The sequence below is a fragment of the Pseudoliparis swirei genome, chromosome 9, assembly GCF_029220125.1.
Source record: "Pseudoliparis swirei isolate HS2019 ecotype Mariana Trench chromosome 9, NWPU_hadal_v1, whole genome shotgun sequence".
NCBI lineage: Eukaryota > Metazoa > Chordata > Actinopteri > Perciformes > Liparidae > Pseudoliparis > Pseudoliparis swirei.
The window spans coordinates 8376841-8392018 of NC_079396.1; the positions used below are offsets into that span (position 1 = coordinate 8376841).

The window sequence follows — 15178 nt, forward strand, 5'->3', positions numbered from 1 at the left end:
CTCAAGTAACGAACGCGTGAACCAATTTTTCTGCATCTTTTGAGACAAGATGTGCCTGATTTTTGAAATATTACGTAGATGAAAGAATGCAGTCCTTGAGATTTGCTTTACGTGGGAGTTAAAGGACAAGTCCCGATCAAAGATAACGCCAAGATTCTTTACAGTGGTGTTGGATGCCAGGGCAATGCCGTCTACAGAATCCACATCACCAGATAATTGATCTCTGAGGTGCTCAGGGCCGATTAAAATTACTTTGGTTTTGCCTGAGTTTAACATCAAGAAGTTGCAGGTCATCCATGTTTTTATGTCTTTAAGACATGCTTGAATTTTACAGAGTTGGTTGCTCTCCTCTGGTTTTATCGATAAATATAGTTGAGTGTCATCTGCGTAACAATGAAAGTTTATGGAGTGTTTCCTGATAATATTGCCCAAAGGAAGCATGTATAAGGTAAATAAAATTGGTCCAAGCACAGAACCTTGTGGAACTCCGTGATTAACGTTGGTGGTTATCGGCGTCATCGTTTACAAATACAAACTGAGATCGATCTGATAAATAGGATTTAAACCAAATTAGTGCCGTGCCTGAAATGCCAATCGACTGCTCCAGTCTCTGTAACAGGATGTCATGGTCAGCGGTGTCGAATGCAGCACTAAGGTCTAACAAGACCAGGACAGAGAGAGTCCTTTATCTGCTGCCATTAAGAGGTCATTTGTAATTTTCACCAGTGCCGTCTCGGTGCTGTGGTGTTTTCTAAATCCTGATTGAAATTTCTCAAATAAACTATTATGATGTAGAAAGTCGCACAACTGATTTGCGACCACTTTCTCAAGGATCTTGGAGAGGAAGGGAGGTTAGAGATCGGTCTGTAGTTAGCCAATACCTCTGGATCCAGAGTGGGCTTCTTCAGGAGAGGTTTAATAACAGCCACCTTGAAGGAGTGTGGTACGTGGCCTGTTAGCAGAGACACATTGATAATATCTAATAGAGAGCCGCCAATTAAAGGCAAAACGTCTTTAAGCAGCCTCGTCGGGATGGGGTCCAAGAGACAGGTAGACGTGTTCGAAGTAGAAACTGTTGAAAATAATTGGTTACGGTTGATAGGGGAAAATCCCTTCAAATATACACCAGGGCATACAGCGGTTTCCAAGGCCATTCCACTTGAGAACAGATTGGCACTGGTTATGGGCAAGAGATTATTAATCTTGTCCCTAATAGTTAAAATCTTTTCATTAAAGAAGTTCATAAAGTCATTACCACTAAGGTTTATAGGAATGCTCGGCTCCACAGAGCTGTGACTCTCTGTCAGCCTGGCTACAGTGCTGAAGAGAAACCTGGGGTTGTTTTTATTTTTCTATTATTGATGAGTAATAGGCTGCTCTGGCATTACGGAGGGCCTTCTTATATGTTTTAAGACTATCTCGCCAAACTAAGCGGGATTCTTGAGATTAGTTGAACGCCATATGCGTTCAAGCTTTCGTGACGTTGCTTCAGTTTGCGGGTCTGAGGGTTATACCAGGAGCAAACCTCCTCTTCCTCACTGTCTTCTTCTTCAGAGGGCTATCGAGTCCAGTGTCATTCTCAGAGAGCCTATGGCACTGTCAACAAGATGATCAATCTGGGACGGACTAAAGTTAGACCAGGAGTCCTCTGTTATATTGAGACGTGGTATCGAATCAAATACAGAAGGAATCGCTTCTTTAAATTTAGCTACAGCACTATCAGTTAGACATCTAGTGTAGAAACTTTTGACTAACGGAGTACACTCCGGTAGTATAAATTCAAAAGTTATGAGGTTGTGGTCTGACAGAAGAGGATTCTGTGGGAAGACGTTCAAATGCTCAATGTCAACGCCATAAGTAAGAACAAGATCAAGCGTGTGGCCAAAGCTGTGAGTGGGTTTCTGTACTCTCTGACAGAAGCCAATCGAGTCCAACAAGGAGATGAATGCAGCACTAAGGCAATCATTATCAACATCCACATGGATATTAAAATCTCCAACAATAATAACTTTATCGGTTTTAAGAACCAAACTTGATATAAATTCTGAGAATTCAGATATAAACTCTGAATATGGACCTGGTGGCGGTACAGAATCACAAATCGAATTGGCTGTAGTGTTTTCCAGGTTGGATGTGAAAGACTAAGAACAAGGCTTTCAAATGAGGTGTAGTGTAATTTTGGTTGAGGATTAATTAATAGGCTCGATTCAAAGATGGCTGCTACTCCACCTCCTCGACCGGTGCCTCGAGGAATGTGAGTATTAATATGACTTGGAGGAGTCGATTCATTCAGGCAGACATATTCTTCATGGCTCAGCCAGGTTTCAGTTAGGCAACATAAATCAATGTGATTATCTGATATTAAATCATTCAGTAACACAGCTTTAGATGACAGAGATCGAATATTTAGGAGACCACATTTAATAGACCTATTTTGTTGCACTGCTGAAATAATTGTGTTAACTTGTATAAGGTTATTGTGTACGACTCCTCTTCTGCTTACTTTTGATTTATTTAATTGAAGTGGCCGTGGGACAGACACAGTCTCTACTCTAAAGTCAAGGGTGGGTAACTGCTCGAATGGAAGAGCAGAGAAGGGTGTTAAACTACAACTCTGCTCCCGGTTCCTGATCTGAACCCTGGGTTGTCATAGATTAAGTCCGGTGATCAACTTGGTCATATTCGCAGAAATGAGACGCGCTCCGTCCAACGTGGGATGAATGCCGTCTCTCCTCATCAGATCAGGTTTTCCCCAGAAAGTCTTCCAGTTGTCTACGTAGCCCACATTATTCGCTGGGCTACGTAATGGTTGTTCACTGTTCAGGGCCTTTTACGGTCTTTTTGTTCAGCTTGTCAAGCCAAGTCTCATTCAGTTTTCTCATACGCAAAACCATGTTTACTTTTATGTGTTGTATTGTGCAATTCTTCTGTTATTTCACTTTGTCCTGTTTCTAATAGTTTACTTTTTACAGAATAGTTTGATATTGTCGGTTTGGAAGAGAGTCAAATCCAAATCACTGGACTTTTTATTGAGCAAAAGCCATTTTTCACTTCTAAATATTATGGGGAAAATGTGAGGTAATGCAATCTCTGGCAGTTCTAGTCTCCCCACTGTCAGCAGACAGACCAACAATACAAGTATTCATCCTCTCAACCAAAGTTCAGAGCGTGAAAGTGGAAGAAGGCCTCTAATCAGCTTCTTAAAGGGTTTCTCTGTCCCAAGCCTCTCTTATCATCCCTATTCAAACGTTTCTCTCTCTATTGTTGGAGCCAACTTGTACAGTGTGTGTGTGTGTGTGTGTGTGTGTGTGTGTGTGTGTGTATGTGGGGGGGGATTGGAGTTCGCCAGCCTCTTCTTTTAACTTGTCCGTTGTCTGTGTGGGTATATGCAGTGAGTGAGTGTACATTTGTGTGAAAGTGAGATTTTCTGGTGGGAAATGTTTTGTCTTTTGGTGCCTGTTTCGTGGAGTGAGCCTGTCATTGGCCCCAGCCTGATGAATATTCATATTCAAGTGACAAAGAGCGCTTGCATAGACAAAGTTGAAGCCAATTAGTCTCCAGAAAGACAGAGAGTGAGAAAGAGAGAGAGCAACAGATTCACCCATGCAGACTCACTGTGCTCATGTGTGTGTCTGTCTGTGTGCAACCTCACAGACACTTGCACTTTATTACCTTCGCATTGAAAATGCGGAAGGTTATGTTTTGATCGCCGTGTATTTATTTATTTATTTGTATGCGTGTTATTCGCACAACAAAAAAAGTTTTAAACCGAATCGGATGAAATTTGGTGGGATGATTGGTTATTATCCGGGGACCATTTGACTAGATTTTGGGATCGATCGGGTCAAAGGTCAAGGTCAAGGTCATGAAAAGGTCAACATCTTCTTGAATCGCATGCAATTTGGTGGGATGATTGGTTATTATCCGGGGACCATTTGATTAGATCTTGGGATCAATCGGGTCAAAGGTCAAGGTCAAGGTCATGGATAGGTCAAAATCTTCTTTTTACCATAGCGCGGTCAATTCTTATCCAATTGGCATGCAACTAATGCCAAAATGTTCATAATTCAATGCCCAATCTTGTGATATGCGAAGGTATGCGCTCTACCGAGTGCCCATTCTAGTTTCATATGAGAAGAGAACCCCGTCCAAATGATTTGAGTCTGGGCCGCGACAGAGCTGTTAATTGCCATGGCCCCTACATCACAGGATTCACATCACAATGTCAAATGTCAGCATGGGAGCCAAGGTGTGTCCCTGAGCTGCTTCTCGCCGTTTGCTTCAGAGTGCACGTTGTGTCGTGTAGAGCAACGGCGACAAAAGAGCAGGGTGGAAATGCACGTCTGTCTGAACAAAAGACAGATTGTTTTATGTTCGTCTTGACCTCTGAGGAGTTTTCACACTGCCCACCGCATCAGGATCATTCGCCTACTTTGCTGAGCCCCTCCCTGTCTTATGTTACGGCCCATTAAGGGAGCTAATATCAACTTCTCCGCTCTTTCTTCTATTTTCTAACTCCTCGTGTTGCTTTTATTTGCTTTTATCTTGAACAACTCTGCCTCTTGCCCATGTTTCATTAGTTTTGATTTCTTCTCTTGGTAATTCTCCAGCATTAGTTTGTCTGACTGGAGGGCTTTATTCCTCGTCAGTTGTAGCTTTTATCTAGAAAGTCAAACATGTTCTACCATTTCACTCATTTCAAGCTGCTCCATCCAAGTGTTTGTAAGACTCTACGTCTAGCTCAACAAATACTATGCCACTTTGTTTAAGTATTAAACTATGGAAATGAACATGCTGCCTGCGACACTGTTTCACAAAATTGCCAATCAGTGCTGGGATCAGGTCATGTGACTCTCAGTTGCCAGTACAGGACCCGCTGATTGTTACCATGGTCACCTTACAGCACGGACGCCAATGGACAGCTTGTGACATGATCGATCTTGACTGTTTATTAAAACCCACCCCAGGAACCGAGTTGTCAGCACAAGGTTCTTCACACACTGTTTGTTCTTTAGCTTTACACCTTAAATACTACTTTGATTATAGCACATGGCATAGATTTAAGTGACTCCTTGAAATACATAGTTTTTTGTGATAGTTTGGATACTGCTCCAAAAAAAGTGTGATTTTATTTTTTGTGTGTGTGTAGGGATGATGTGGTGTGTTTCGCCGAGCCGCCTCTGATAGAGCTCACCTTGTTTGTCGATGTATGTGTTCACTGTTGGTGGTCTGACTCACGCCTTCTGCATCGAGGATCATCACACCTTTAAATAAATGTGAAAACAAACATGTTTCTCCAATGCAAAAAACATCTCATTAATTTAATTCCAAGTTCATTGACCAAAATATGCATTTTGTCCTTTTTCCTATTCAGGGGGGTGCGATCTCCATCCTGACGGCCTGTGAGAGGCCCGGTGACTTTGCCGGAGTGGTTCTGATAGCTCCGATGGTCCAAATGAACCCAAACTCGGCCACGCCGTTCAAGGTACCGCACGATCGCTCGTCCACTCTTCTCTGCTCCTCACTTTTTGCTCTCTCGTTTCCTCTGCTCTTTCCTTCATAATTGAGTTGCTCTCTCTGCAGCCGAGTAATCAGTTTACCCAGGAGTCCTTCGTCTCACTCCACTGAGCACTGCTGTGGGAGATGACGATAATACTTAATTGTATTATGTATTTTACTATTTATTATTTCAAAGGCGAGAATCAGTAGTAGTGCCACTTGAGCCGCATCAGTTATCTCTTTCTGAATCTCCTAGATGCAAGAAAGCAGCCAAAGGCTGACACAATCTGCATGGGAGGAGAAGAGAGGTGCACAGTGCGCACTCAAAATGTTCATCACTGTATGAATAGCATCTAGTAGCACTCGTCAGATGGCGAGAAAAACAATAATCGAGAGAGATAGAAACATCCATCAGGGAGGTGTTTGATGTGTGAAAAATGAACTGGAATGCTCTGTCTCTTTGTTTTTTTGACGTTTTGCAGATTTTTCTAGCGAAGGTCCTTAACCACATGGTGCCGAGCTTCACTCTTGGCTCCATCGAATCCAAATGGGTCTCACGGGACCCGAAGCAGGTGAGAGACATATGTTGGTGTGCGTCTTGGGTGGGAGAGCTGTGTTGTTATCTGTGATTAAAATATCAGGGAAGGGCGTCGCGGAAAATAGTTTAACCCGGTCTCAAGGGGGGCAAATGTCTGTGTGTGTGTTTTATACGTCCGTGTGTGACATCATGCACCAACTCCATCTTACCCAAGAGGAAAGGCCAGCCTACAATACATCATTTGAATTCTTATCTCGCTGTGTTTGTTTTTGTGTGTTGCATTGTTATTTGTAATTTAAAAAACAGGTGCATGTCCTGTGTCACCTCCAGGACAAGGAGATAACATTACTTGTGTGTATTTTGCTTTGTGTGTATTTTGACATTGCTTTGGCTAACACTGTTTAAATACTTATGTCAGCTTATTATTTGCAGCTATTATTATATAGTATATATATATATTATAGTAGTCAAAACAGAACTACAGATATCTGTTACGGTGTGTGACGAGTCGAGTGTCGCCTTCAGGGAAATAACTGCAGCTTACAGGTATATCTTACTGTTGTTTCAGAAGGAGTTATAGATATGTGAAATACAAATTCTGAGTGGTCAAAATGTAATCCCGACGAGTCAAAATGACGTTGATATCTGTAAAGTTACTTCCGAAGAGTCCGACTAATCCTGCGATGATCCTATTCCCCACAGTTTACATTCTTACTTGTATATCCGGGTACAAGCTTTGATATGCATACTTAAGGATATAATATGCAGCATCATCTAACCAAGCAACAAGGATGCTCAGCAAGACGCTTAATGACACAAATCACATATGAACATTCAAATATGTCCTAATGCAAAGACAAGAAATCAGTACAATTATTTTAAAGAATATTCGACGGGCCTCTCTCTCTCTCTCTCTCACTTCCTACCCCTCTACGATAGGTGACCATCTGAATCCACCATGTTTATACATATACAGTTCCACAGTTAGATAAAGTGTCCAGTAAAACAGTTTAAAGATTACTTGTATGATGTAACGTATTCTTTTTTGTGATATGTTTCTCAGTGTAGAAGCAAATCGTTTCCCTTGCAATCGGTGTTTCCGAGCTGCTGAGCAGGTCGTGTTTTGTCCCATCTCAGTTTGCAGTCATTCATTATTCAAAGCAGCAGCGCCTGTGAGAAGCTGCTTCTGTTAGAGTGGGCCATCAGCTGTGTTTACATAAACGTGGAATAGAAGTGTGTGTGTGTCTGTGTGTGGACCTTATGGAAGTATTCATGTTTGATGAAAGAAAAACAGGGTGCGTCGTCTTTCTTCCTCTTTTCCTTTTCATAGCCCCCCATTTATAACTCTGACTCCAATTTGCCCACATTCAGGGTTTTTCCAGGAGTCTACTTACTCTTATGGCACTTATTCTCCTGACTTTCTTCCATAGTTGGACTAAACCATAAGGTTTATAGTGCTTGTAGACATAGATGCTTAATAGGAAGTGTTTTTGTCTCCCGGTCCTGTCAGGTGGAGTTGTATGACACTGATGAGCTGACCTACCACGGTGGCCTGCGGGTGTCGTTCTGCATGCAGCTAATGGGGGCGGCGGCACGTATTGAGAGGGAGATCCCAACCATCGGCTGGCCCTTCCTGCTCCTGCACGGCGACGATGACAAGCTCTGCGATATCAAAGGCTCCAAGATGATGTACGAGAAAGCTTCTGCCGCAGACAAGAAGTTGAAGGTGAGGAGTGTTGCTTATAGAACATTTGATGGGACTGCCTGGTATAATACGGTCAAAGAACATGAAATAATCCCATCAACACAAACTTCCACTAGCTTCATTTTAAAATAATGATGTATCTGTCAGGTCTTTGTGACGGGGTGAGGCTCAGGCGCAGAGTGACAGGCTGGACGCAATATAAATAACAGAAAAAGCACTCTTTAATGAGGCAAAACTGTTTACAAAAAAACAAGGTCCAAACAGGGCAGGCAGAGAATCCAGGTTCAGGGCAGACAGGGTCAACAGGCAGAACCAGGAACACGGACAGGACAACGGGAAAAGGACACAGAACTAGAGACGACAATCCGACAGCAGACACGGGAAAGACTGACACAATATATAGGGGAGGAAACAGGTGTACGACATCAGACAGTAACGAGACAAGAGTGGCTGAGGGCAGGTGCAGGGAATTAAACAATTAAGACAGAGAAGACACAGAGGAGACATAGGAGACACGGAACACAGGAGAAACCGAACAGGGTGTTACAGTATCACCCAACTGCCTTTTGACATAATACAAATAACACTTGTATTGACTGTATTGAAGGTTGCTAAATTTAACAACAAAGTTAATGCTTTCATAACTGATACAGAAAGTACAACTTTAACTTGTGTAGAAATGTTAACGCTCCCTTCGATACATGTAAACCAAGCTTTTGTACATACAGCTTTTGGGATGAAGGTCGAAACCTTTGCCTAAACTAAGCTGTGCTGGCAGTTAATCATATGTTCGGATATGTAAGTAAAGAGAAAGTGCATTATTGAATGAAACCTTTCAGCTATAACTTTTACTCACACACCTGGCTGACTGCATCAGGGTGCGTTCACTGACAGACACACTCAAAGTGTTTTGCCCTCTTGATATAAACTCTTCCTCATTTGCAGAAGTATTTGTATTTGTAAAGAAGGAAGTTGACATTCACACAACAGACCAAAAATATAATTGAGAGGTAAGAAAGGTGAAAAGAGAGAAGAAAGGTTGGGCTCAGGTTGTATCTTTGTGGATGTTCTCATGAATCAGGTGGTGTTCATGAGGTGCAGGGATGGCTTCATCACGTATTATCAAATAAAAAAATTACGTATTAAAAGCCTGAACAATTAGTATCAGGAAATCGGTTTACAACAGAAAATCATCTGTTTCTTTACCTTCATCGTATTCCTCTGAAGGTGCGTGATCACATTGACCCCTGACTGAAAATAACAAACCAGTTTTGAACATCCCTCTGGCTCTCTCGCTCCTGTTCAGGTCTACGAGGGAGCCTACCACTGCCTTCACCACGACCTCCCAGAGGTGGTCGAGTCCGTGCTGAAGGAAGTGAGCAGCTGGATCACAGAGCGCCTCCCCGCGACGACATCACCCGAGCCAAAAAGCTCCTAGACTCATGACTGACAAACCGATCAGCGCTCCAAGGGAACTGACAACCTCGTCCCAAGAGGCCGGATCACTTTCTCGTCAGGCAAAACAATACTACTACGACACTCTGGTCTGGTTAATACATTTGGGCATATTTAGTTTATTTTCTCTGTACAAAAAGCGTACTGACTTCCTCTGGCCACAATTTGAACAAAACTAAATATACCAACCTCAAACCAAGTTACTCTGATTTAAATTGGATGATGGGGTCAGAAACCACTTCTTATTGGAGGTCAGTTTCCCTGCAAAGCATTTGATCAGGGATGTGTCACTATGTATTTCAGACGGCATGCTTATTTGGCACATTGTGATCATCTCTACTGGACCTCAGCGGGTGCAGCTAAGTTCATTACAGTTTAAGCCACAGTGTGCTGCGGTTCAAAGAAAGGAAGTTGCCTCCACATTCCTGCACACAACATTTCTTAGGAGGTAATGACAAACCTGATGTAGTACATAAGCATTAGTATCTATACAGGCACATTTGCTTTTTGTTCAGCCACCCTGATGAGACGGGTCATAGGTCAGGAGGAGGCCAGCTGCTGTAGTTCAGAGCATGGTGTAAGGGCTCAAGAGTGTGGACCTCACTTAGCTTTACTGTCTTCACTGTGTCTGCAGTGCATGAGTAACATAACATCAGTGGATATAATACAGATTTGAGAGAGACGGTCTTTGTGAGCATCTTTTGACACTCATATAGTAACTTGTGAACTGACGGTGTGTATGTCACAAATCCTTTCCTGACTCAGTTCTTACAGTGAGCCTTAATAGTTTACGGACATGACGAGGATGTAGAAGAACAAGAGAAAGCTGCTCTCTCTCTCTCTCTCTCTCTCTCTCTCTCTCTCTCTCTCTCTCGCTCACTCGCTTGCTCTCTGCCAATTGGAATTAGAGGGAGAATGCAAAATGTAAAAGCCCCTCCACTTCTCCCTGTGACCTTTGACCTTTAAGGTCACAGTTGATTTTACTTTTAGGTTCATTCTCTGCAGCATTAACTTCATTAAGCTCAGACTACAGAAAAGGAGCCAGCTGGAAATCAAAGGGGACCCATTGCTCTGTGAGTGTGGACAAAAGACTAGATCTCCTCTGTTCAGCAGCATCTGTCATTTGATTGTCATTGACACTTTTATTAAAATCACCTTTAAGTAACATGGATGTATGCATTTTCAGAACAATGCAGCAGTCATAGGGGATAGGATGTTCTTTAGAATAGATACCAGTGAGTGAGAATTTGGTCAGACCCCCGGATGCTTAGACTGGGTATAAGCATCTGTTGGCTGCATCCTCCTCGCTGCATCCTGTGCTTAGTGCCACCCAAAACGATTGTGAATCATTTTTAAAAAATGCTACCAGCATGTAGAGCTAGACCTTTCTTTAGTGCCGACAGCATGGTGGAGATAGTTCTGTCTCTGGCAAGACGGCTAACAATTAAGATTCTGGATTCAAAAACCCTATTGAAGATTGCACCAGAGCAATCTAGAAAATAGTCTCCATACATGTATGTTTTCACATACTTATCCAATTTAAATGATTTAGCAGCTTTGAGGTAATTTACTCTTATTTCAATAAAAATCCATACATATGATGGGTACTTTATAGACTGTTAGTATTTGTGAATTAAAAGGCTTTGAAGCAGCTTCTGTACCCCAATGTTGAAAACAACATATTGATTTGATAATCAAAATGATTCGCAACAGGAATAGTGTGTTGTAGTTTTCTTTTAAATCGCAGCTTGAGTGGCTAAAGCAGTGGTCAAGCTAATATTTTAGTATAAACCTGCATTACTTAAAGTACTTAAATTCAGCCCTGGCTTCAATAGTTTTTCTTACAAAACCAGAGCAATAATGTCACAGTAGCCTATAATTTTGGAAGCTGTTAATTATAATATAGACAGATACACACTGCGCTCACCATTTTACCTTGTCAAGTAAACTGTTATTAACAGGCATTGCTACGCTTGTAAAGATCTTTCCACCTATTCATCAAGCTCAAGAAAGTTTCAGCAGCACGAGTCATACGTTTTAAAAGGGCACATGTTCGTCTACCCCCAACATCAAACACTCTGTTCAGACATACAACAAGTGTCCGTGTTTGTTGACTTCAGACTTCATGCATGTCCGATTGAAAAAAAGCATCTTGGAAAGTTCTTGGAAAGAAACTTGACTGTATCACTGGCTTTTTAGGAGGTTTCTTTTCTGTATCACACAGAGTTCAAAGGGACTCATTGAGACAGAGAGAGGGTAGGAGGGGCATGGTGAAGTATCCACGGCGACTATTACTCACATGTTACCACGGCAGCAGGCCGGTGGTACGGTAGAATCTTTCTTTCTTCCATTTTACATGTGTAGTAACCACGGTGATCACTACAAGACCGATATAATGAGATGCAATTTTGGCTTCATGCCTGCTCTGTCTTTTTTTTGTTTCTATTGTGTCACTCCGTCTCTCCCTTTCTTACTTCCCATCTCACTCTGTGGCACCCAGTTTTTTTTAAGTTGCTGTGGTGACCAGCGCTCTTTGTTCTGTCCATTACAGAGTCCCTTGTTCTACGGCTTCCTCAAACATGTTAGTTACTCTGTCAGCCACCCACACTGTCTCTAGTGGTCAATCGTTGAACAGGGAACCCGTTACTTAACCTGACCCTGACCCTGCTGGGCTTAATGCGGCATCAAACTCGCTAAATGACTTCAAGAATGAAAAAATAATTACGTTTTTGAGTCTGCATGCCATATTGACACTTTCCAGCTCTGATGTGCTCTGCTATTTAATTAGTTATATTGTATTGTCTTTAATAAAGGCTGCACAGTGGCATATGGTAGGGTAGCGCTGCCACCTCACAGAACCAAGGCTGGAACGCCCTTCTGCTTGGAGTTTGCATGTTCGCCCCGTGTCTGTGTGGGGTTTTCTCTGGGCTCTCCAGCTTCCTCCCTCCTTCCAAAGAGTTCAAAGGGACTCATGCAGAGAGTGTATGGAGTGTCTTCATGGCCTGTGATAGTCTGGTCAGCGGTCCAGGGTGTACCCTGCCTTCAACCAATGGCAGCTGAATATCGCAACTTGAATAGAAGTAGCGGATGTCTCTGGTATTTGCAAACTGTTTTATGATGTTGGTGTTGAAAACCTGGCATTGCAATGGAAAACGAGAGATTAAGCTATTGAGATTTGCACGAAAAATGAGCACATGGGAGATATATACTGTACAAAGCAAATTGTTTGATAGTTTTGGTAAAATGCATTGAAAAGAAATATAGCAGAGGATGCTCAACAACAAAAAAAGAGTCAATGAAAAACAAACAAATAGAGGGTATTTCAGAATGTCAGACCAAATATCAGGTTACATTACCTCGGAAGCAGACATAGATGTAATGTCTTTGCCGGTCCCAGTGGGAGTCAGACCCCTACCCTCAACCTCATATCAAATCACTTCAAACACAATGTGCTCCTGATTGAGCTGCAGCCGGCACAGCACACACAAAGGCTGCACGGTCCCCGTTGGATTCACACTGGTAATAGCACCCCGGCTGCACAATGGATGCAGACACGTCCAGTACATTTGAAAAACTCTCCCTGTTAGACTACACAAGTGCATATTACTGCGATCGTTAGCTATGGGGATGGCGAGGGATAGAGTGAGCAGCGCTGAAAAAATCTGTATTTGTTAATGGTGCGAGATGTGAAGCAGAGTGGCCGTGCTTTCAGAGCGGGTTGTCCATTTGGCTGCTCAGAGGATCCCCTTTTGTGTGAGCGTGGAGATAAGAGAGCAAACAATTACAGTCATCAGCTCCCATTGAATAACAAGAGCTGCACACAGTCACTGAATTCAAATCAGGCTCATCTGCTGTTTTTACTGAAAATACACTATTTGCATTTTTGCAAAGAATGAATTACAAAATGGCCCAAAATGTTTCTTTTTTTCTCAAAAGGGTTTCTGTGTTTTTGTCCCCATCTCTCCCCTGTCTTGTTTAAAAAGTGGTGGAAGAAGAACAATAAGGGAAATTAGAGAGGAATCCGACACTTTTTCCATTTTTTAAAATGTATTCCTATTCATTCCTTAAAGGTGTTTAATCACCACCCTCACAGTGTGCAAAGGCTCGCACTGTAAGCCTCCCCAGTCCATGCCAATACCCTTTTCTACTGGCGCATGAATTGTATGCAGGTTTGCCATACTCCGAGAAAGCCATGCACAGATACGTTGCTCTGTTAATATGTAATAATCCAATCGACTGTTAATATCATTTTTATTCAGGACAGGAGATGTATTTTAAAAGAAGGAATCTAATTTGGCTTCAGCTTTGCTGACAAAGCGAATTTCAGTTAGCCTGCAGGATTTGTGTGGTTTTTTTGTTTGTTTTTTAACTAAACTTTATGACTTTTTCAAGGAAAATAACTGTTGAAATAACTGTTATATATATATATATAAGATTCCGTGCAGAGTTTGCATGAATGAAGTCTCGCGTCAGTTCTCTAGTTGACAACAAGAATTGAAAAGGTCTTCTCCAAAATGCTGTAAATATGTCAACATATACAGATGATCTAAGTCATGGTCATCATTCCCTCTCTATGGAACTTAAGTTACACACTAGTCTTTAAAAACCTTTTATTGAAAATGCAGATGCCATTTTAAAATGGTCGATATTGCGTTTTGGAACAAAACCCTCATTCAAGTCTTGCTAATTTGATGAACAAGTAAACTACATAATAAATAATTTGCAGGTGTATTTGATTTATTTCTAGTGGTCGGACTGCTTTATTACTGAACATAATTGTAACACACTGTGCAATATAATACTATTTCTAACAATCCTAGATGGAAGAACACAAATCAAGCCCCAGATGTATTCTACAAATTCTTTATTTATCTTGTCTGGAGTATTTATAGAAATTAATTTTATGTATAGGCTACTATATATTGATAATGCATCATGACAAGGCACTTTTTATACCATAAACCAATCATATTCTGTCATTTTTACTGTTAATGCTCAGTTACACGAAGCTCACTTTTAGAGATGGAAATTGGTTCAAGGTTGTATGTATGTACAGCAATCCAAAATAATGTCTGACTGTTTCTGATATGATTTTGCATAGAGTATTTTACTACTGTGTGTTGAAGTCGGCGTTGAAGTCTTTGTGCTGTTTGTCACACAACTAAGAATGTTGTAACCATCTGATTTTAAAAGCGTGTAATTGCTACAGGTTGGGGAAATCCGTGAAGTTCTTTCTCAAATTTTCTTTTTTAGGAACTTAACTTGTTCTTTAATCCTGAGGTATCTCCTCTTTTCTTTTTTTTTAACTTAAAATGAAATGTACATGAGTGAGGAACTTATTGTAGCTCTTTACAGTCATACAATTGTGTGTTAAATCTTTGATCAAAGACAATTTGGTCAAAGAGTGTTTGAAGACTAAATGCCGGTATCAGGTTTTCTTCCAACAGCAGCATGTTTCAGCATTCTACACAATTAAAAGATTTTTATGGGACCAAGTATTGTACGTCTATTTTTGGATTGTGGTCTGGTGTTTGTTGGTGCCTTATTACGATGACTATTGTGTATCCGAGTATGCTTGTGCCTGTGTGTGAGTTTATAGGTGTGTGTGCATATAGATAAACTGCACACAGTGTCTCTGCTACTCTGGGTTTCTGGTTGTCTCATCGGTTTCTGTTTCAGGAATTGTGTCTGTCTGCTTCTTCCTCCTGTCTCTCTCTTTCTATTTAACGGTGTGTCTGTCCGAATTTCTGTCCAGTCTGTGTTTTGAACTCACAACTGAAAACAGAAAAATCAAGCAATTACATGATAATAACAGACAGATTGGTAAAATACCAATGCAAATTGTTCTGTACTAAAAGCACTAAAGAAGTCACAGTTGGCGCCTGTTTCTTTGACAGAAACTGGGGAAAAACTTTAACACGGTTTGTTATTGTTGGGTGTCATAATATTTATGAACAAATACTTCTTGCCATAGTTATTGG

General features: G+C 41.4%; 1 protein-coding gene across 2 annotated transcripts in view; it reads left to right on the forward strand.

Annotated features, from left to right (window-relative positions):
• Positions 1-14693, forward strand: part of mgll (monoglyceride lipase) — a 39801-nt gene extending 25108 nt beyond the window's left edge. For both annotated transcript variants that reach the window (XM_056422867.1, XM_056422866.1), the window contains 4 exons: positions 5375-5485; positions 5982-6071; positions 7548-7763; positions 9049-14693. In XM_056422867.1, coding sequence (XP_056278842.1) covers positions 5375-5485; positions 5982-6071; positions 7548-7763; positions 9049-9180 — 549 coding nt within the window. In that variant the 3' untranslated portion in view covers positions 9181-14693. The remainder of the gene's footprint in view (positions 1-5374; positions 5486-5981; positions 6072-7547; positions 7764-9048) is intronic.
• The last annotated feature ends 485 nt before the right edge of the window (positions 14694-15178 follow it).